This window comes from Morchella sextelata (genome assembly GCF_020137385.1).
Source record: "Morchella sextelata strain SCLS chromosome Unknown scls_7, whole genome shotgun sequence".
Lineage (NCBI taxonomy): Eukaryota > Fungi > Ascomycota > Pezizomycetes > Pezizales > Morchellaceae > Morchella > Morchella sextelata.
Genome location: NW_025408622.1, coordinates 614,800 through 637,685, shown reverse-complemented (window position 1 = coordinate 637,685; position 22,886 = coordinate 614,800). Strand labels below are relative to the sequence as shown.

Here is a 22,886-nt window from a genome sequence, read left to right as displayed (position 1 = left end):
CGTAGGTTGTTTATTTGTAAGTAAAGTTTCAGTTCTGTGAAGGGTATTCTCAATGTCGGGTGTTTATTTCATGACTGAGGGAAGGACGGTGGAAGAGGGAAGAAGAGAGAAATCAAATGAGACCCTGGAAGGCGGCGGAGTGGGGCAGTGGCTGGGGTAGTGACGTTGCGTTAGCCCCAATTGCTGCGGCCTGGTGACTCAGCATGAACCCTTTTTTTTTAGTCGCGGTTTCGGAGAGTCCCGTTGTTTGTATCAGCTACGCTGCGCCTGGCGATTGAAGTATGGGTTTCATAGAATGATGAACAATTATATGTCTCTGTCTCAATCTGAACGCATGTGCTTAATAGGCCTACAATTGTTTGTATTTCATGTAGTTTGCTTACTATTTAGGTGCCAACGAACCGGTAAGGCCCCGAATACACGCGTACACCGTACCGAATGTTAATGTACGTTACATACTGTAAAGGCTAATGGAATTAAATCCTTCACGGGGATATGGTCAACACGGGGGTGTGGTCGATTCCAAGATTTTGAATGGAAACCAAAAGAGCTATTCGATCAACTCCCTGCGTATCATATATCACTCCGGCGTATAATTGAGATTGACCATACCCCAGTGAAGGAGTCTACGTGTATGACTGAGATGGACTCTAGGCATGCCTATATGTAATTAGTTCTTGAGTGCATGTAACCCCCATCAACAAAGATGGCAAATATCTATCTGCTGGAGTATATTCTCTCGCCCCCCCCGCCCCCCCCGGGCCGGATAATCTGATAATCATAACTAGGTCCACAACGGCGCCGATAATCATTGATTTGTGACTTCACCCCTAACCCTACGCCAAGCAAGCCCTGAGCTATTACATACATACCACATACTCACCAAAAAATAAAGTCTGGCGATGAATTCAGTACCTGGCCTAGTTAATGGTTGCCTTGCAACGGTACATAGGGCCCGTTTGGCCTTGTGGGGAATGACTTATTCTAATGTCTCCTTGGCAATGAAAAGTTTCGAAGTCAAAGGGCCCAAAATCAACTCTACGAGTCTGACCTACTTTTATTTTAAGTCACCACCACTACATCGCTTCCAGCAACAACCTTGACCACCGGTACGTACCACTACCACCATTCTCATTTAATTACCCTTATACTCATTGTTGCTGCTTATTGAAATCATAATATTTATAAAGAAAATCTAAAATATTGTAAACTTGTATGACAGCTCAATCCTCGACTATCAGGAAAAGATTGGGCTATATACAGTATCCGGTAGAATTATTGCGAAAGTCAGAACTAAAAGAGTGGGTTTCTTGGTCCGTGCTCACTGCAAAAATTCCTTTAAGGGCCAATGGGACTATCTGGTCACGGAAAACCCACTTTCGCATTAATTCTACCAGAATCTGTATGTGCGGATTTCCAATACAGATTGCATGACTGCCAAACAACAGGTAGGCAACTTCTTTTGGAACCAACTTAATGCGGGTAGATAAGTCGCTTGGTTGCAACAACCTTCTGGCTTCCAAACGGGCCCTTTAATTCATCGCCAGACTTTATTTTTGGCGAGTAGGTACTCTAGGTCCCCGGGCTAGGGGTTTTTGGGGGGTGACATTACAAGCACTAATAAACGCCTTCAATCACAACCAGTAAGCACAGAAAAATTGAGAAAAACTCATAGTTACCTATGCCTATTAAGCTGGTAAATCCTCAGTGCCAGGCGATCCCCTCTAGCTCTGTCTCGCATAAAACACCACAAAGTCCTAAGGGTTTCTGTACTGCTACATATATGCTATGCGTAATTCTACTCATATCTTGTGAATTTAATTTCTTTATCAATTGTCTTATAATTAGTGGGAACGATACCTATGGGCGCAGATCAGCATCTATGTGTAACTCCCTAGTTAATTTATCTTTTGTAATTTCGGTCTTTCAGCACCCAAGGCCAATTCACTCCCTTTCCTTCACCTATGCCTCATCAGCTCAGGATAAAGATGACTTAAATCAATATTGCCAAGCATCCACCATGAAACTTAGACCTATTATTTCTGAAGCTACTTTGCTCCTCTCATTCCTCTTCGTGCTTAAATGATGCCATGTGCTTAAATCACTCGCTTGCTGACATGAATTCTTGATAACATAATTATAACCCAAATATAGTTGAAACCCATATGTGCAAATATAAACAATCATATGATCATCCCTTGTTGTGGTTAATCGAGGAAGGAGTCATTTCCTCGGGGAGTCCATTCGTTGTACGGCGTTCCCAGCAGATTGACTGAAAGGAAAACCAAATCCAAATCAAAATCAAAAAAAAAAAAAAAAAAAAAAAAAAAAAAAAAAAAAAATCCACCAAGATGGTACGCAGAATCCTCCTCAGGTAGCCCCGCCCTGCGCCATACGAATGAAACACTGTTCATACGCGTCATGGATTTCGGGAACAGTATAACCATACTCCTTAAGTTTGTTCACTAGCTTTGAAGTATCAAGCATACAATTGGATCGACCTGCTTTGATTACTTTGCTTTGCTCCTCAATCGTAAAGTTCTTCCATTCAAAGTCTGGGCGGACGTATTTCTTGAAAAGGCTTAGGACTTCATTGTGTGAAATAGCACCAGGATTGGTCTGGAATATGTAACTCCTCAGCAAGAGTCAGTTTTCTGAATCGGCGGGGACATAAACTTACAAAGTTATATACTCCCAACTCTGAATTCTCTGCTAGAATGATCGATGCTGGGAGAAGGTCGGTAAGGATTGTATTTGACTAAGACGGAATTAACTAAACGCTATTCGGGAGGGTAGCCAGAAACTCACGTTCGGAATATCTACAACCCTGTCATACTGAGAGATCTTTGTGACAAAATTTCGGGCGTGTAAATCATCCGATACTGGCATGCGGAGCCTCAAAATAAGAACATTTGGATATGTCTTCATTATCTAAATTGACCAGATTGCGCATTAGCACCCACACCCCTCATTAGCGCAAGATAGTTCCACCTCCTCAACTTTGGACTTAGTCGCTGAATAAAAAGATCCGGCAAAATTTGCTTCCTCCTCCTCCCTGAAACCTTCTCCTCCGATTTTATGTTTCTCGTCGTATTCATATATACAGCCCGTGGCGAAAACAGTGCAATGTATCCCCTTTAGGTAACAGCAGTCTGTAAGATTCAATGAGCCTATAACATTGGATCGAATGGTGGCTTCTTTGTTATCTTCACACCAGTCGACATTAGGTCTTCCGGTGCAGCCAGCAGCATTGAGCACATGGGTCGGCTTCAGTTCATCAAGAGTTCTAGAGCAATTAACTATCAGCCCTGGTATCAAGGTTCCGATCAAGGGAAAAATTCTACTTTAAGACAGATTCACGATCTTCCATACGGACTGTGGTGGTAACAACATCTTTACCTCGTTTCTCGAGAATCATTTTGAGGTGACCAGCAACCCATCCATTTCCTGGTGTCGCGTCAGTTTCGGTTCCAGAAATCCAGGGCTGATGATGTGATACGTACCACCCCAAATCAAAAATTTGTTCTTGGGCGAGAGAAGAACCATTTTCGTAGATGTAAAGATATCGGGCAATTGCCTTGTGTTGTATGAGATCTCCAGTTGGAAAGTGAGAAAGTTACGAGACGTAAGCGACTCGACTGATCCTAGGAGGGGTCTTTAATATATCTTTTGCGGGGAATCAACTAGGCCAAACCGCAAGAAATAGGATCCTAGGATACGAAGGGAAAACAACAAAGAAACTCACGTGTCCTAAGTTAGGCTGTTTAGACGGTCCGGGCCGCCTTAATTCTTCAAAGGACCCTGAATTAGTAAAGAGCTATGGACGACGCTACGATAGCCCCAGAGTTCCGGCGGGTGAAACTCGCTCCATGTCCTTACCCTTCCCAGCGATCTTGGAAAATCTAGCCTGGTTTAGAATAAACCCAGGGCCTAACTCTTTGCTTGGCAATGATTTAACGGTCCTTTCTGATAGATCTGACATCAACAAGTAAGTACATGTAGCTTTCAATTTGACTCCTGGACTGTGACCTCATATGATCATGTAATCATGGGGTTTAGCCTCCAATCCTTAGATAGAGAAGAAACTTAGCTATTCTATAGAGAACCATCGGGGCTACAGAATAGCTACTTTTTTTTCAAATTTGTCTGAATTGCAGTATTATACTGACCAGCACCATATTCCCAATAATTCTAAGCGACATGTTAAGCTGCGCCCAAGGTAAGGGCCTAAGCCATCGATGTACATAAGTACATGGAGGTACTACGTACCTTGTAGAACAGCTAATATAAATTTTAAGAACGCATCAATTATGAAGCTCTCGCAGCTTGGCTAGCAGTGTACATGTACACACACACACACACACACACACACACACACACATTTGTCGAGTGATGGTTTAGTGCAGATCCCTTGAAGAGCACTTCGGGTCAGGGAAATCTATACTAGAGGATCAATGAAACATCATGTGTCAATTGCAAGAAAACCTTGGTTCAAACCAATTATCATCACAAATTCATGACTTGTGGCGATTTGTGGCCAAGGCTAACCGTCAATAAACAGTGTCAAAACGTAGGTGAAAGTGGTGTACACATAATGCGGTATCACTTATCGTCGTTAATTTGGCAAAATATTGTGAATCATGGGAAACGAAGGCTTTGAGGATATAATCGTAGAGCCCAGAGTATCATGCCTGCTATATGGTTAACAGCTAACACCCTAATCCAATTTGATGGTTTAAAAGACATTAGCGCCCCCTTATAAAAAAAAACCCCTTGATTCCAATCGCATGGTATGTACATATTATTTAATATAGCACCCATCAAACAGTACTACATACCATTCAAGGTCCAGTGTTGACGTCGAGAATCACAACAAATCACTCCTTTGAATTCTTGGCGCCAGAATAGCGTTTCCGTAAAGGGAAAAGAACAGGGAAAGCTCCCGCATCGCATCACGTCACCCCACGCCCGGTACTTTGCAGGATTCACATACATACCCGTCCTCCGTTATCGTGATCGCCGCGGAAGATCCCTTGGCTTTCATTTGCATTAAAGATTCATAGCGACATTAGTAATTGAACTCAAACCCTAATCAATGAGATGTGCTTCCCCGCTTTTCGACGTTTATAAGGAAACGTGCATCTAATTCCCATAGTCAGTTTACGCAAACCCAATTCCATTCATCATTAACACGTACCAAATTTTCAAGATCTTTCGATATCAGTTGCAAAAATGACACTTCCACTATTCAAGGAATTAACTGCCCCTAATGGCAAGAAGTTCAACCAGCCACTTGGTATATATTCCGAGTTTGGTAGGTTTATCACTGCTGACTTTAACTAGGGCTTTTCATCAATAATGAATTCGTTAAGTCACAGTCCGGCGAGACTCTTACGACGATCAGTCCAACGTATCTTTACCTTCATCTTTTAAATAATTTCACTGCCCCTCTGCTAATTTGTTACAGGGATGAAACCGAGATTACCGATGTCTACGCCGCAGATGCTGCAGATGTAGATATCGCTGTGAAAGCTGCTCGTGCAGCCTTCTTAAATCCAGCTTGGTGTGACATATCACCAGTCGAGCGTGGACAGCTGCTCTATAAACTTGCGGATCTGGTTCAACAACACGAGGAACAACTGGCTACGATAGAGACTTGGGATATGGGAAAGCCATATACTGTTGCCAAGGCAGAGGATCTTGCGGAGAGCGTGAAGGTATTCAAGTAGGTCTCCTTTCCTCCAAGGAACGAACTCGTAGATTCTCGTTCTAATGGGATACGTTGGAAAGGTATTACGCCGGTTGGGCAGACAAAGTTGAAGGACGCACCATCGACACTGGTCCAAATAAGCTTGCATACACTCTACATCAACCAGTTGGAGTTTGGTATGTAATTCCAAAACCTCAGATAAACGAGTGCTAACTCGTGCTTAAAATAAATAGTGGACAAAGTAAGACCCAACGCATTTTGACTAAGAAGTTATGCTAACTAAAAAGTTGTCCCTTGGAATTATCCTTTGATGGTAACTTACTCAACTCTCATTTCAAATACAAGAGCCTTATAATAACCGATTTAATAAGATGGCTGCCTGGAAACTGGCACCAGCACTTGCCTGTGGAAACACGGTTGTTCTTAAATCGGCAGAACAAACCCCACTTTCGGCTCTTTACCTCGCACAACTTGTCAAAGAAGCCGGGTTCCCTCCGGGTGTCGTTAACATTCTCACCGGATACGGTAAAACAGCTGGTGCAGCCATTGCGGGACACGAAGATGTCGATAAAATCGCCTTTACTGGCTCCACGGCAACGGCTAGGCACATTATGAAGGCTGCTAGTGTAAATCTGAAGAATATGTATGTTTGTACTTCATGATCCCTATAGACTTCATACTTTGTGAAAGTCTGTATCACGGCCGCTGCAGCGTGATAGTGGGCCAATACTCCATCGCTGTCTTCATCGAGCCATCTAAAACTAACATTCATACTTGTCTAATAGTACATTAGAGACTGGAGGAAAGAGTCCCTTGATCATTTTCGAAGATGCAGACCTGGAACAAGCTGTCAAGTGGGGACATGTCGGTATCATGCATAACATGGGTCAGGTTTGCACTGCTACCTCTAGAATTCTCGTTCACGAGAGCGTTTATAGCAAGGTAAATCCATCATCTCTAGATCTATAATAACGTTCTTATATTCTAACGTTTAACTACGACCAAAGTTTATCGAAAGATTCAAGGAAGAAACAGCGAAGGTCTCCGTTGTTGGAGATCCGTTTTCCGAAAAAACTTTCCAGGGCCCACAAGTCTCCAAGCAGCAACATGAACGTATTTTGGAGTACATTGAACATGGAAAGGCCGAGGGTGCTACCCTCGTTTCTGGGGGAACACCCCATGGAGAGAAAGGATTTTTCGTGGCCCCGACAATTTTTGCTGACGTGAAAGCTCACCACAAAATCAATCAGGAAGAGGTCTTCGGTCCTTTCGTTGTTATTGACAAATTCTCGACCCAGGAAGAAGCCATTTCAAGAGCAAATGGTACGCAATATGGCCTAGGAGCATCAATCTTCACAAAGGATATTACAAGAGCACACAGGGTTGCCGCAAAGCTTGATGCTGGAATGGTTTGGATCAACAGGTGACTTATATGGAAACATGCGTTACTGTGTGCGAATCACTAATATATTTTTACGATATAGTTCTAACGATAGTCACTATGCTATACCTTTTGGGTATGTGTTTATAAATTTCATTTATTTTCCCTTTCCCCAAAGTACCGGGACATTCTCCGATGGAACGCAGTCTTGTTATTGGGCAGGGCGGGCGTAGGTCTTCCAATAACTTGGTTCTGCGTTTCAGATACCGCCGTCGTGCGGTACGTCCGATTGGGCCAACCGGTTTATTTGGGTCATGTCCACAGAATGGGGGGAAAGAATAAGGGACCACGCACACAATGTGCTCTGCGGATACTCCCGCGCCGCTTTTCGTTGCGCCATCTGCACTACAAGCGACTGATTGCCAAATCCCGGGGTTGCTGAACTTGCGCCTGCCTGTATCAGCACTTTATTTGAATCATAATGTCGCACTGTGTTGCCGTAAGCGAATAATGCTGACTGACATTGGAATAATAGAGGTGTCAAGCAATCTGGTATTGGTAGAGAACTCGGACAGTACGCTTTATCAGCTTACACAAATGCCAAAGCGGTGCATGGTGAGTTGTATTCAGTCTTTACTCTTTCAATCTCCGGAGGTTCTCCGCCGTGGTTTTCAATTGCTGATCCACGACAGTGAACCTGGGAACCGTGCTCTAGGGAAAACCATTGTGGTCCATCCGGGATGACACAGACTTTGGACAAGTCGCCCTTCGCCCTTCGCCGTTCTGTCGAGTGGGGGTCACGATCGTGGGATGAAAGCCTGGGAGTTTGGCCAGAAGTTTCAATTGTTTGTCACTTCTCTGATGGATATAGAAATTTTACATAAAAAGAATCCCAAACAACGCTTTGTTTTTCCTGACTTCGTATTTCCCCACGATCTACAAGCAAAGATGTGTGTGCATAAATTTGCAAGGCATGGTTGACGTCCGTTTACGTTATTGATGGAGCAGTTCGTGACGAGATGTTGACGATGTGGGCTATCACATCCAACTAGAGGAACATAATAATGTGGAGGATTTATAGATATAGTATTTACACATGTACTTACCAAGCCTTTAGTAGAACATACGTACCTAGAAAATCATCACGCACAACATGATGCTACTCTAGTTTTGGTCCGGGGTAGGTCCCTTTGTTGGTAATGCAGGGTAAGCTCTCGTCTCGCTATGATCTCATTCATGCCTTACCAGTAGCGTTGACAATAACAGCGGTGAGATTTGGTGAACAGCTGAATTGGCCAAGCATGCACTGTGTCACCGAATACTCGGGCTTGGCATCCAACGGACTACATGCATCACCGCCGTGAGAAATCTGATCACTGAACGGGAGAACGATCCACGTGAACGGGTATTTAGATCCCGCATTGCACAGTACTCTAGAGTAGAGTACAGCACGGAATCCGCATCGGCAACACATACCTACAGGCGGTACAGCCGTACCCTAGGAGTTGTCCGGTGTCGTGCTGAAGCTCTATTTCTTTTCTTTTTCTTCCGATGTTCCAATATGGACGGCATGGGGGGTCGCCCTTTATGGGAGCGAGCTCTACAGGGATCCTATTACCCCGCGTGTTCGCTCGTTCTGTCTGCCTGATTTCGAATCTTTGATGAGATTTGAGCACAGTGCGCTCATGGCCCATCCTACTTTTTTCTTTTCTTATTTTGCTGCCTACTTTACTTGGCTGGAAATGCTGGCGCTTTAACTTCATCCCGCATCTTCTTGCCGGATCTCATTATTTAGCTTGCTACTCTATACGGGCAGCAGTGTAGTGCTGTCTCGGAAGTATTACTGTAATCATGACTATGGAACGCCTCTGGTGCTTTGACGATCTGATAGATAGCTTAGCCCAAGACTTTTTTCTTTTTCATTTCTTTTCCGGGTACCCATAGAGCAAGTGAGCATCGTGCAGTTGTGTCTTTCTTCTGATAACGACTTCTTATGTCGAAGGTCTTAGCTAGTCAACTTTATACCCAGGTCCTGTGCCCAGAAGGTGTACTAACAGCCGGGTACGCTGTTTCTGGCACACGACATCCGTCTTGAAAAATCAAATATTTCTTGCTGCTGACCACATAATTGCCCAAGTGACACAACCCGTTCCAACCCACGGCCAATGATTTTAATACCCGCCGGAGGCGGCAGAAAAGAAAAGAAAATTACTCTAGCGGAGAAAAACGATACATGTAGGTAAGTGGAGTATTAACTAGAGTGAGCACTGTTCAAGATGACAATGCTTTGGCTAGAATTAGAGCTAGAGCTAGCTAGAGCTAGAGCTAGAGCTAGAGCAAAGCGTATTGTATGTACCGTTCCGTTTGCAACTGGTCATAGCCATCCAGCAAGGCTGTCTCGCTTGCTTGCCAACGGGCTGTCAACTCAATTCACAATCCCTCCCTCCCTTTGACCAGCTGTGCAGATGTGCGTCATGCAAGGCATATCAACCTTAAACTTGCCTTGCCTTATAGTTGATCTCACCTATCGATTTCCCTTTTACCCAGTCCAGTTACCGGCGTGGGAATAGGGATAGGGAATAGGCATGGGCGGTCCGACGTCCAACAGCTTTTGCCAGATCCTTGAACGCTGCTACCGATAATGAAGCAACTTATTGGGGGGGGGGGGATCCAGTTTCTCCTCGGCATTCAGGCACAAAACGTTGTGTGGAGCTGAATGGCTGGTTAGGACGTGGGGTTGGTGTGCAAGTAAGATGTGCGGTGTAGGTACTCGCAGCACTCTCCCTATCTTGTATGTAGGGTGTAGATGCAATAATGTGGAGAAGGGGAGTATAATGATCGGTAGAAACTGGCTTGTGCAGGGTGCAACGCTGTACTTCTGGGCATAAGTAAAAAAGGGTCTCAGACATGCAAGTGGGCTTACTGGGCGCAACGTTGCAACGTATGAACACCTATCGGTACACTGTACTGGTACTACGTCTAGATAGGACTTACCTACTATCATACTAATCCGCCACATATTTACAAGTGGGTTTCTCCGAGTTTAATATCGATTTTCATAATTGAGATATTATTATTAGACCAGCCGTCCGTAGATAAATGTGGGGGATTAACATCACTGTGTTTGATGGCAGTGGCAGTGCAAGAAGTTGCCAAGAACTAGGCAGAGTAACTACTATGAGCCGAACATTTCTTTTTTCTCTAAATGCCACATCCCTTTTATTTCGATCGTGTCTATTACACATATTAACCGATTATTGCAGGTAGGAGATGACCATGGTGTTTATGTAGAGGTACGGTTGTTACGTATGGGATCGTTCGTGATCTTGCATGTAGCTCTAGTTTGTGGTAGGTATTGCGACCCGGATGTCATCCATACGTGCTTAGCTCTCCAAATTATCGGAACCAAGTACATCTCATGATTCCTCTTTCCGCTCTTGCGTTCTGCTCTACATCTCATCTAATCTCGGGACATTATTCCCCAAATCCGGTCTCAGTTCCATAGATCCATGGTTTCCCGATCAAAAGAAGTCGGAAGGCATTATTTATCAATATTACAGTATTGTGTGCGCGTAACTGGCCACAATAGGCACAGTACCTAGTAGTTCAGGCAGTTCTCAGAAGGCTGTTATCCGATGACTGACCCCGTCCCCGAAGCTTGAGCATAATCCCCTGGTTTATCGGCCCGAGGAACCGAAAATGCCAGAATAAGCGTTCCCTCTTTGCGCCACTTTGCCGCAACGCGGGGTTACATTTTTCCTTGAGCTGCCCACTGTTTGTGTTGACACGCACCCGAATCGAAACTCGAACGAGTTCGATAAATTGTATCCTCCAAACGGCACGCCCGATTTTGCCTGTACAAAAAAACAAAGACGAATAGCTCTTTTAACTGAATTCATTTATAAATCAGCGGCTCCTCCGAGATACTTGACTGCACACCTGGTAAATAAACAGCATCACCTTATCAACAGCTGCTTGGAATACTAGTCCCTCCCCCCCCCCCCCCCCCCCACTAGAGGATACCAACATATCATATCACACCCAGAATGGCGGAAATTGAAACCTATAAAATCTCGGAGGTAAGTAACCTGATGTTGCTCGTTTGCCCAGTTGCCTAAAGGAGCACACTCTAATGGGGGAAACTTGAGGGAATCTTGTTAGCCCTACCTCCACACCGAGTGTGCCCTGGGAGAAGGGCCGTACTACGAAGAGGCTACAGGAGAGCTACGCTTTGTCGATATTGTCAAGAAGGAGATCCACTCTGTCAATCTTGCTGAAGGACCAAACTCTCACAAGGTGACAAAATTGGAACATTCGGTCGGGTATGTGCGGGGATTAAATCGAACATTCTATAACTATATACCAGTTATTTAATGTGCCGAATGGATGAGATTCGCTGACGTTGTTAATGTGGGGTGTCTCCATAGTATAACCGCAGATATCGATGGGCACGAGGGAGAGTATATAGTTGCTGCCAAATTAGGGTTTGCAATCTTCAATAAGACGACCGGCCAACTGCGATATATCAAGAAGGTCTACGATGATCCCACAACCGCTGAGAGGTTCGCTTCCCAAAACCCCACGTAGCGAGATTGCTGTCACATTCATGGCCTAAATTTATTGACTGCTGACGCTATAGAATGAGGTTCGAATCTCCGGTCGTTTGACGTATAACGGTCTTTCTAAACTGGACGGAAACTTATTACACGTGAACAGGTTCAACGACGGAAATGTTGATTCAAAGGGCCGTTTCTGGGCAGGCACTATGTACGAGTGAGTAATGAGACAATCCCACTCGTGTTTCCGAATTTGACTGACTCCTCCGAACCTGCCGCGTAGTTTCCACTCTGGAGTACCACAACCAGAAGGTAGTCCGCGGTTCATCTCATTCCCTTATAATAACTGCCGAACGGCATGGTGATCGAGGCCAAATGATAGGATGTGTATTTCGCCTGGATCCCGATTTGACGTTACACCGAATGATTGAAAATGTTTGCATACCAAATGGCATGGGTTGTAAGATCACCTAATTATACACCAATATAAAGAGACACTAAAGTAATTGGCAGGGAGTCCTGACGATCAAACGTTCTATTTTACGGATTCGCCGTCGAAGAGTATAGTGGCTTATGACTTCGATCCTGAGAGTGGAAACATCTCGAACAAACGTACTTTCTTCACTCTGGACGATGGGGATGCCGTCCCAGATGGTTGCACCGTAGACTCTGAGGGTTACCTTTGGGTTGCGATTCATGAAGGTAGCCGCGTTATACGCGTTTCCCCAGAGGGAAAACAGGTTGCCGAGGTTAAAATGGATGCTTGGAAGATAACCTGCCCGATATTTGGGGGCCCCAACAATGACGAGCTTTTCATCACATCGGCTGGTGTAGGCTCCGATGACCCGAAGCCCGAAGGATGTAAGGACAATGGGGCTGTATTTCGGTTCAAGACATCCACGACAGGGCTGCCGTCAAACAAATTTGTTTTGTCCGCAAAGCCATAGATCAGTTGGAATTTCAAAATGGTATGCCCGGGATATATTTGTTTCCTAAGATTTTACGCTAGCAATGGTTTAGTGTGTTCGTAAATGAGATGTATCATACGAAATAGAAATACCTATGTAGACTCCAAAAACAACAAGTGTACCACGCAGGAGGGGAAGTGGGGAATTTATCATCTCGTGGATAAGAAGTTGAGTGGAGGTTGGTGGTTGATGGGGTCGTTGTCGCAACGAGTTGCTTCTTTAACGGGAGAGTCTATTATGCGCGTGCCAGCAACCTCCCATGGTCCAACGTCCAGTTTCCAACGACGGACCAATTGGTATTTAGTGTTACATATCGATTCCCGACAACACCACACTGCCGTTCGCTCGTTCGTCTTGATCGGGTTCTGTACGCCCAACACACTGATCCACTGATTCACCGCAAAAGGCAGCAGTTGGAGCGAAGCTCTCTCTGAGGGAGAGTTGCAGAAGCAGGAAGGAAGCAAGCTTGACGGTACGCAGCTCATTTCGGATAAAGGTTACTGAGCCCATTCTGATCTGCGTTGAAATTAGGCAAACCGATCTTTCCGTGGCTTCCAGAAACGGCTCTCCGGAACCTGTTGTCCTTCGTGACTTTCCAGAAGCGTGCGCACTCCCCACGGGAAATGCAGTGTCCGGGTTCTTTGTCTTTGTGGTTGGGAGCTTTGGTATCTTTTTCCCCTACATGCCTACATGCTACCTAGAGTAGAGTAGGTAGAGTACTCTGCATGCCTGCCTACATGCCTACTCGGGGCAGGTAACAAGAACCTGAACATAAAAACGCGCTAGCAGGGGTCAAAGTGGTTGCTACCAGAAAAACGATGTTCAGGTTCTTCATGCCTACCGCGAGTACAACCCTACAGATGATACACATACTCTTCTTCCTTCTCTAGTTACTCTTACTTACGCTATGACTGTTATGCAACTATGATGTTTTTTTTAGTGACCCACGACGAGACCGCACCCAGTCCAACGGATCGTCCGAGATACAGGCCTGTGGAAGAACTGAAAGTTTGGAACGCTTGCGAATTTCCCGTCTGGGTTTAGACGCATATTCTGTTTTCTTGTTTTTGGGGCTCGTGGGGGGTTGAGAGCGATTCCGTTTCTGGGAATGTTCAGAAGTTGAGTCGCTCAGACCTCTTAGGGGTGTGGTGGATTTTAATCTATCCGTGGTTTTGGTTTCCCGCCAGGGAGCAGGGGTTGAGTAAACCTATTACGATGACAGCGGGATCAATGGCCGGCCTGAGCAACCTAGTCGGAGATTTTCTCGGTTTCTCTCTAGGCCCTAGGAGGCATGTATGTACAACATGGTTATGTGTGTTGTGAGTTGTGGGCTGCGGGTGGTGGGTGGTGCTGCTGGTGTGCACATGTGGTTATGGTGGTTGTGGTGGTGCGTATGTAGAAGAGGAGGAGGAGAATGAAGAGGAGGTAGGTGAGCAGAAGGTATGTATGTATGTATCTCATCTGAGAAGAGATCTTATTTTCTGACAGAGGGGATCGGATACATCATACTGGCGACATCCATCGTACAAATGTAAGATAGGTAGGCGTGGGTTGTGGTTGGTGGTGACGGGTGATGGGTGATGATGGTGTGTGTATGATGAACTGGATGCGGACGAGAGATCATGATGCTGCTGCTACTACTACTGCTGCTGCTGTGTGGTTGTTTCTTCTGCATGCCGCAGGATAATAAGCGAGGGCCATATGGCCGTTCTAACCACTTAGCGGGCTCAAGCTGATATCATGTGAGCGAGTTTACATGCATGCAGGCAGACACTCGACAGCGGTAACTGTATTCTTTGCAGGTGACTGACTTCGCTGGACGAGGAGCAGACACGAGGCTTCTCCACACCAACCCAACGTCCCGGCAGAAACAACGGCAGCACCAACCACAATATAATCCAATGGCAGCAATAAAATAACAAAATACAATACAACGCCAGCCAGTACAAGTACCAGTACCCTAAGTGCGTGCACTACTCTACTCACCACTCCAACCACTAGAGTACTACATGTACCCATCGCACACCATCATCGTCATCTACTTACCATCGCTGCTCATGTTATCTTAATATAATCTCCAGCATCTCATCTAAACTTTGGAGGGAAGGGGAAACAAAACAAAAACAAAGCAAAACAAAAAATATAACCAGGCAGGATGCCAGTTGGTTCGCCCCTTCAAATCTCCCGAATGTAATTATTTCCCGGTATTATTTTCTTGCAAATTTCATTAGCCCGTAAAAAGAACCATATACGGCCCTAGCCCCCACCGCCCTATTGCCATGGTTAGCATCAATTGCATGGGGTTATGTTAGTGGTGCACCAGTACTACACCGCCGCATCCCACGATACTGGCTTTTGACCCGGGATGTATAGCGGGATGGTGCCTGCGGCTGCTTTCGCTTCATCTTAGTGCCCGGGATCCTGGACCCTCGGCCACACGAGTCAATTTGGCGTTCCTTAGGCCGATGGTCTGTGTGAATGGGCATCTCTGTTTGGTCGAGTTTCACAACTTTTGTTTTTGTGGGCGTTTCTTGGGTTAATTTTTCGGGTGGGCTCACTTTCGTTTTTCCCAAGCTTCCTAAACTTTGGTTGGCGGTTGTGCACCGTTCGCTTACCCTATATATTTCCTTCATTCTGTTGGATTAGATTTCCCCCCTGTACCCTGGGAGACGCCATAATTCGCCCACAGGGCTCTTGTACTCCGCTGCTTACCGGAGTACTCAATCGTCGGGACTATATTGATCTTCCAGCACGGTCACGCAATTCAATTTCAAATTTCCAGCCTAATCAAACGCCCTTCATCATGCTGCACCATAGGCGGAGAGGTTGTATCCATCATCATACACCATTATCTCATTATGTCCAACACCTTGTCTGCCTGCCTAGAAGGCACGCAACGCAGCATGTGGTATTGAGGTATGTAGGCTGCCGCTAATAGCTCCAACCAGTAAAGAGCGAACATGGCTGGGAAGGGCTAGCAAGGGAATGGGAGAGAAAAAAGGAAAGCACAGACAACGACGTAGTGATAGTTCGGCAGTTGACGAATTTTGGAAGTTGTTTTTTAGCCCACAGCGGCCAGAAGAACGATGATATTCCTAGGTCATATCTCTACTACTCTGGGGGGTTTCGCTCTCACAACTCCCTGTTGTTCCTACGTCTCACTAGGTAATAGTGAGTGCGGGGGGGGGGGGGGTGTATGAGTGATGGTGTGTGTGAATATGTGTGTGTGTGTGAGTGTGTGAGTGTGTGTGTGAGAAAACTGGGACCATCTTCGGGGACGGGCTGCACAAGGAGGGGGGAAGGAAGGGAAGGAAGGGAGGAAGAGAAGAGGAGGATGAGAAGCAGAGAAAGAAGATGGAGCACAAGGAAAGGGTATACAATTCGAGCTGTTGTCGCACAACTTTCTTTCCTTATTTTTATTTTTTGGAACGTACTCCATCACTGGCTGTACTGTTGCTTGGTATGCTAAGCTTGAGAAGTACATAACCACTATCATGTTCATGTGTACCAGACAGCCCTTGTAGGGACGCTCACGTCCTGTAGTTCCAGTTCAGTCCACTGTTGTTCATCCAATATCTCAATCTGGGGCCCCTGCGAGTTGCTGGCGCCCCGAGTTTTTCTCTGCGTGGCATCCCAACCACCCAAATCCCGATACTCATATACCAAGTACCCACTCCATACATATTATCCCATATGTACTAGTTAAATTCACACCCCTACCCCGGTACCTTACCCATAACGACAAAAGACGGTACTATCTCATTCCCCATACAACTCATACATACATACCCTACATATCCACATTCAGACATCCATTTCTCGATACCTTCCATCCAGCACCCGCAGAAGCACACCCAGTTAGAAGAAGGTGTGCACCAGCCAGCCAGCAGCAGCACCAGCCAGCAAACCGTCAGACCCCATCCGCGTCCTAGCGCCCTGGCGTTGGACTGTTCTGGAGAGTCAGTCAGTCGTTCAGCCAGACAGCACTCAGTTCAGTACCTACTCAGGCAGCTCTCCATACTTTGTCTATCTATTCCACTGCAGTCGGAGTCTACTACTGCCTTCCCTACCTTCTTCTTCTTTACCTGCCACAACAATCTAAGCAAGAACCAAGTCCACGTTTCTAGCTTCAGCCCGGCCCGTTTCCGCGCCATCTCACATCTGTGACCTGTGCAGCTTGTTTTTGGATGGGCCTCTGACGCCAGTGCTTTGCATGTTCTCCGCCATTTCGAGTTCGCTACCACCTCCTCAGTCTTAACCCTCACCCTCGCCCATCCACTTCCCCTCGTCCGTCCTTACACACACCCCCATCATCCTCGCCCACACTTCCTTCTTACTTCCTTCCCCTCCCTTCCATCCTCTATCATCCCTCCCACACATTGCTCCCCTCTTCCTCTTCCCCCGCCCACCCACCCACCCACCCACCACCACCAGCCTACCCACTCACCCCCGTCTTAAGAGTTGGTGGATTCCCATTTCATCGTCACACCTGAGCACCACCTGTGGATCGAACTATGCAGGATTGTTTGCCGTGCAGCAGGGGGATTTGTTAAACACGAATTGCTTGACCTAAAACCTATCATTATCACATCCATCAACCAACGAAACAGACTTATCAAAAGGAATCAGACGAAATAATAATAATAATCTCATATAAGGATTGAAAAAAAAAAAAGGGGAATTAGACGTCAAACCATCGTATAGATACATACAGAGCAAGGACTTGATTGCCTTTATCACACACGGAATCCCTACTGTTCGAGTACTACGAAGTCCGCCTGAGACTTCGGGTCAACTCTTATTCACCCGGAATACCCACAAGTCGGAACGTTGGCGTTGGTGGCTCCCTTCGTTCATCCCCCTCTTCTCTTACAGTCGCCGGACTTTCTTGTTGGGCGTCGGGAGGAAGGGGAAAACCGTCAATGTGCTGTCTTTAGGCAGTTTGCGAGTTCCCGGAGGAAAGACTCCATGTCGCGGACGTATTCGACTTCAAGGTCCTCGACTTCTTCGGACGACTCTGATAGGGATTATCGAGTACTGGATCATTACAATACTCAGGCACCAGACGGAACAATACCAGCAACCCTGGCTATCTCAACCTCCCAATATACATCGCAGGCCTCGGAGCCTTCGATAGCTTCGACAGTCACTAGTCCTGAGCAACGACCCTCTCGACTTTTGGATGTTAGCAACATCTTGAATCCTACGCCTCAAAGGTCAGCTCAACATTCCAGAGCAACAAGCCTTGCACATTTCGGATCTCCACGGGCATCTACGCCCACGATCCATCATGGAACGCAACGGTCTTTACCGCCATCTCCTATAGATTTATCCCATTCGGGAGATGCGTCCCGAGGGGGTAGTAGTTTTCCTCGCCGAATAGCACCCGGTCCACCGTCAGCACAACACAGACATTCCACACGGCATAGTCTATCTGGAATAATTAGTGCTCAAGAGAATCCTTTTCCTCTAGGGACTCCCCGAAGGCCTGCAGGGTATGCATCGGATGCCCACTCATCAGCTGCAGCCCCTCCCCCACCGCATTTGCCAGCACCGCCATCTGGCCATCAATCTCCCGCTTTCCCTTTCCCTAGCGTACCCACCTCCATGCAGTATGCCCCAAGTAGCTTTTCGACTCCTCTGTCTTCAGCAAGTGCCAGCCCAAATACGTCTTACTCAACTTACGTGCAATCTGCCCAATCACCGCTCCCTCCATCAACACCAACCTTCAACCACCCGGGATATTCGCTTGGCCACCCAAGCACTCCTATCAACAACCCATACCCCTTATCACTATCAACGCACGGACCCCATGGCGGGTATCCAATGATGTCCTTGAACACGGCTCATGGGGCCATCCAAATACCTATAGACACAACGGCGGCGTCAAAAAGCGCCGATGAGAAGCGTAAACGAAATGCTGGCGCTTCCGCAAGATTTCGTCAACGTAGAAAGGAACGTGAACGTGAAATGTCGACCAGAATCAGCGATTTGGAGCAGCGCGTCAAGAAAGTAGAGGAGGAACGAGACTACTATCGAGACCTGGCGTTGAGGTTGCAACGGGGTGGTGGACGACCACAACAGGGGCAACCACAATCCTTGTCACCATCGCGGATTGGAATGGCAATGGGACCCGGTGACAGCGGATTTGGCGGGTTCAGACCGAGCGAAATTTCGCGTCCAAGTTCCAGCATGCGGGATTTTGGGTCACCAATGACTGGTATTGAAGTGAGCGGTGACCATGGGCAAGGTAGCAGGAGTGGTCATCCAGGACATCCGGGAACACCGAGGATGAGACAACCAATGGACAGCGGCGCTGGCAGTGCATTGAAACGAGAGACTGAAATGTATGACCGGGAACATCGCGGGGCTGGGGGTAGTGATCAGCGACATCACTAGACACGGCATTATACACATTTCTTTTGTTATTTCCTATGTGTACCTGATTTTATCCGGCGCGGGGAGGTTATTCGTGGGTGGCTTTGTCGATTTTATTTCCTTTGCAGTCTTGTTAGAAGTGGGTCATTAACCGTGCGTTCTTGGAATTTTATTTTATTTTTTTGCATTTTGTTTGCCGTTCATCTCATTTTTTTTTTTTTTTTTTTTTGGTTGATTGTTTTATTTATTTTGTCTGTTGCATGCATCTTTTTTTACTTTGCGATTTTCCTTTTTTTACCATCATCCACTTTCATTCCATCCAATCTTTTAGCGGGGGGACAACTTTGTAAATTATCATGTTTCTACTTCTGCGGGAGGGGCGTTGGTTTTTCTAGAATACTTTATTCGTCTATTCTTATCCGTTCCTTTTTTACTCTCTTATATCCTATTTTTTAGTGTTTATTATTGGACTTGATCATGGAAATCGTTTCGTTTGTTAGCTTCTCTTGGAACATGACCTACTACCTATCACCACTATCACCACCCTACATCACATCATCACCTCATGCGTATGGTATCTCCCTGTAATAACCCAACTTGTATTTGTAGCCGTGATAAAAAGCTAATGGGCTGGGGGTGGATGGGGGGGAAACGCGCGTACAACATATGAGTATTTAGAGTTGAAAGGCGTTATTGCGCTATTGAGTTACCTTTACTTATTAGGACGCTCGTTCGTATGATCTGCTTCCTTCGCATGTGCATGTTCCTGGGAAGATCTAGAGTTGTACAATTAGTAAGGTTCCATGTCCGTCCCATGTTCCACATTGCACATTTGGTCCGTGGGTTTGTTGTGCAAGTAGGTGCAACTTAGAGTAGGTGCGTTAGGTGCAGTATTGATTATCTGATTAGTAGTGAATCTCTATTTCGGCTCTATCTATCTATCTACGAACACAAACACCAATCGGGCAACTGTAGTAGCAGTAGTACAAGGGGATATGAAAAAGGGCAAGTTAGGTACGACTAGCAGAATTAAGAAAAATTAAGAGAAGTGGCGGACCACGAACCTCCCACACCCCCCCCATCCCCCATCCCCCATCCCCCATTCCCCCCCGTCTCTACCCCAATTCGCCTCATGGCGATTTCTCCAGGGAAATGATAAAATCCCAGCAAGCTTTCGGGACAGGTGACACGCTCAGACGGCTCATCTTGAGCAGCGGCATCTCTGACAGCTCACCTTGGGTGTATGTCTTCAGCTCGGCAAGTCCAATCTGCCGCTCCAGTTTTCGCCTGAACTCCACGTGCACAAGAAACCACTTCGGGTTATCCCTTGACGACTTTGGATCGTAGTATGGCTCGGAGGGGTCGAAAGCAGTTTCTGAACGATCAGTTTCAAAAGTGGAGAGAGCTGAGATTCCCTGATGGAGCTTACCGTCTGGTGTGGCGGCTTTGACGATTTCCATTATTCCAACGATACCTGGTTCTTTACAATTGCTGTATTTTTTTTTTGCGGGATGATTCACGACGCATCAGATTTAAATGGCCTTTTCACGCTTTCATCCAATGGCGGAGTGGGATTGGAAGGAGGGGAGTGGCAGTGGAGTGGAGATGGGACCAACCTGTGGTAGAAGAACGCCAAATCCCCCTGTTCCATTGCCTTCAGGTTGTTCCTCGCGCTGTAGTTCCTCACTGAATGACACAGAGTTAGAATGATGACAATCATCGGCCGTTTATTATTTTATTTTATTTTTTGTCTTTTCGAGGCTGGACGAATCAATGGAAGCTTTGCTTACCCCCATCCCAGCCTGCAGGTCCTTTGCAAGCTTTCAAGTCGTCGATCGAGAACTTCATGTCTTTGCCCTTTTCCATTCTGGTCTCCGGCTCCGCTTTCATAAGCCAATAGGAAGGGCCCCCATCAAAGTCCTCTTCTGTTTCGCGTTGGGAAGTATTTCCTTTCGTTTCCGGCTGCGGCCCCTTTTTGGGCGCATTTTTCGTTGCTGTGGTGTTTACCTTCTTTTCCTTTTTTGAGTCCAAAGGTGGCCTGCCTTGTGATCTGAGAGCTCGTTTTGGCAACGGCTCTTCGGATACGGTTTCTGCGATTCGGGTACGTTTGGACGGCATGAATGCTGGTGAGAGTGGTATGTCAAGGTGTTGTTGGATAGGTGGAAAAAGGGCAAGTAAGCTGTTGAGCTTTTGTTTGATTAGACGTTCAGGGCAACAGTCTCGTGACTTGACAACAAGGTGCGTGTCTTGGCGTTGTGTATGTATGGCATTATTCGCGCTTATGTCGATCCTTTGCACGACGGGATGATGATGGTTGATGCGTCCATACCTCCTTGCCAGCAGTAGCAACATTAATGGTGATAATGATAATGGTATTGCTTTTTTTGTCTTTGATGGTGGAATGCGATGCGAGAGGATCAGAATCATACAATTCGGGCTATGTTGCAGTTGGGGTCACGTCTCTTGATTGCGGTGGTGGCTTGCGGGGCTTTTTTTGGGCGGAATTCCGAGGGTCTGGTTCGGTGAAACTTTAATCCAACCTCTGGGAGCGGCTCTTTTCTGTGCCGCTGATTCGTTAATCTCAACGACGACGACCCTGCAACCGCGATATGAGTTCTTGAAACTACGTACGTGTGGGTATTTTTTTTTCATGCGCGCGTTTAGGTAAACAGAGTGGGGAGTACTCTACGTGGGGTAACTCCATGTACGGCACGCGAGTGCGGCAGTGGCAGCTTCTACCGAGCTTTCTCGCATCAAGTGGAGCGATGGGGTGCATACAGTGGGAGTAGGTATCCGATCCCGTGTCTGCTGCCATCTCATCTTTTATGTTTTATTTTTATATATTCCATTATTTTTTTATTTTTTTTGTTTCTGCTTTGATCAACGCATTTGTGGTTTCTGTGCTCCCGACGGCGGCAGAAGTGCGTATTGTCACGACGTATGGTCTGCGTTGCCCGGGGTTCTCCGGAAACGTTATTGCTGGTCGTGATTCAAATCGCGGGTTCACATCTCTTAACGCGCATCTCGAGATTACCCGGTTTGACAGGCAGGGTAGCTAGGGTAGGGTTGTATGAATGGATGGGCCTGTCTGTTACCCATCGAGCGGGTAATCATGCGGTGAGTGATAAGCTGTGAGCCGTGACACTAACTACATCCATGTGCAGCCCTCCCTGGTCGCCCTGCACCAGAAGCAGAAGGGAAACAATCCCAGATACTACAAGCCTGCCCATGAGCCAAGAATCAAGAGGGGAGAGAGAGGGAATTCACACATCCCATCCATGGGAGGGCGTTGGTACTGGTTATGTGTAACGTAGGGGGGTGCCCTGCTGCCCTATGTACCGACAACAACGAGACTTTGCTGATTGTTAATTCGTGCATGGCTACGTGTATCACACGTGCACAGAAGTTGAGGTAAATATTGACCGATTGCATGATGCTGTGACCGGCACTCTACAGATGCCGCTGTCTGTACTCTATCACTGACGAATCCGATCCCCATACTATGTACATGTATATACATGTATCTTGGTGTAACTTGTGTTTGGCCTTGGGGCATTGTAACCGCAGCCAAGGGTACATGTACATACATGTACATATTGGAGCAGCAGGTGCAACCTAGATCTTGAAGACTACATAACTGCATTTGGTAATTAATATGGTCAAAAGAGCGATTAGAGGATTTATTTACCTCAATTGGCCCAGGGATCATCTAGAGGACATTGAGATAATGTCTATCGAATTCAATAAAGACGAGAGAATTAAGCGGCGGGATAGAAATTAAAGCTAAAGAGGGTTAAGAGATGGCGGGGAGATTTGAGCGCGAGATGTTTATGCGTGCTGGGTCGACATCATTAAAGTTGTGTTCTTAGCACGTTCTCAACTACAACCATGTG

General features: G+C 46.4%; 6 protein-coding genes across 6 annotated transcripts; 3 read left to right on the top strand and 3 right to left on the bottom strand.

Moving 5' to 3' along the window:
- Positions 1-2,370: 2,370 nt before the first annotated feature.
- Positions 2,371-3,546, bottom strand: H6S33_011850 (uncharacterized protein; the record flags this gene model as incomplete). Its single annotated transcript, XM_044843197.1, has 6 exons — positions 2,371-2,619; positions 2,681-2,758; positions 2,809-2,931; positions 2,992-3,286; positions 3,345-3,447; positions 3,504-3,546. The coding sequence occupies 6 exons, from the start codon at positions 3,544-3,546 to the stop codon at positions 2,371-2,373; spliced, it is 891 nt and encodes a 296-aa protein (XP_044695518.1).
- Positions 3,547-5,232: 1,686 nt separating this feature from the next.
- Positions 5,233-7,806, top strand: H6S33_011849 (uncharacterized protein; the record flags this gene model as incomplete). Its single annotated transcript, XM_044843195.1, has 12 exons — positions 5,233-5,296; positions 5,344-5,410; positions 5,468-5,725; positions 5,791-5,886; positions 5,944-5,951; positions 5,998-6,023; positions 6,082-6,353; positions 6,496-6,652; positions 6,718-7,133; positions 7,195-7,227; positions 7,627-7,706; positions 7,784-7,806. 12 exons carry the CDS (start codon positions 5,233-5,235, stop codon positions 7,804-7,806), a joined length of 1,500 nt encoding a protein of 499 aa, XP_044695517.1.
- A 3,331-nt stretch (positions 7,807-11,137) lies between these two features.
- H6S33_011848 (uncharacterized protein) lies at positions 11,138-12,594 on the top strand (the record flags this gene model as incomplete). The annotated part of the gene is made up of 7 exons (XM_044843194.1): positions 11,138-11,170; positions 11,253-11,413; positions 11,519-11,653; positions 11,808-11,864; positions 11,931-11,959; positions 12,030-12,107; positions 12,161-12,594. The coding sequence occupies 7 exons, from the start codon at positions 11,138-11,140 to the stop codon at positions 12,592-12,594; spliced, it is 927 nt and encodes a 308-aa protein (XP_044695516.1).
- Positions 12,595-17,583: 4,989 nt separating this feature from the next.
- H6S33_011847 (uncharacterized protein) lies at positions 17,584-19,014 on the top strand (the record flags this gene model as incomplete). Its single annotated transcript, XM_044843193.1, has 1 exon — positions 17,584-19,014. The coding sequence occupies one exon, from the start codon at positions 17,584-17,586 to the stop codon at positions 19,012-19,014; it is 1,431 nt and encodes a 476-aa protein (XP_044695515.1).
- A 1,109-nt stretch (positions 19,015-20,123) lies between these two features.
- On the bottom strand, positions 20,124-20,453 carry H6S33_011846 (uncharacterized protein; the record flags this gene model as incomplete). The annotated part of the gene is made up of 2 exons (XM_044843192.1): positions 20,124-20,368; positions 20,423-20,453. 2 exons carry the CDS (start codon positions 20,451-20,453, stop codon positions 20,124-20,126), a joined length of 276 nt encoding a protein of 91 aa, XP_044695514.1.
- Positions 20,454-20,509: 56 nt separating this feature from the next.
- On the bottom strand, positions 20,510-21,111 carry H6S33_011845 (uncharacterized protein; the record flags this gene model as incomplete). Its single annotated transcript, XM_044843191.1, has 2 exons — positions 20,510-20,679; positions 20,784-21,111. The coding sequence occupies 2 exons, from the start codon at positions 21,109-21,111 to the stop codon at positions 20,510-20,512; spliced, it is 498 nt and encodes a 165-aa protein (XP_044695513.1).
- Between the last annotated feature and the right edge of the window lie 1,775 nt (positions 21,112-22,886).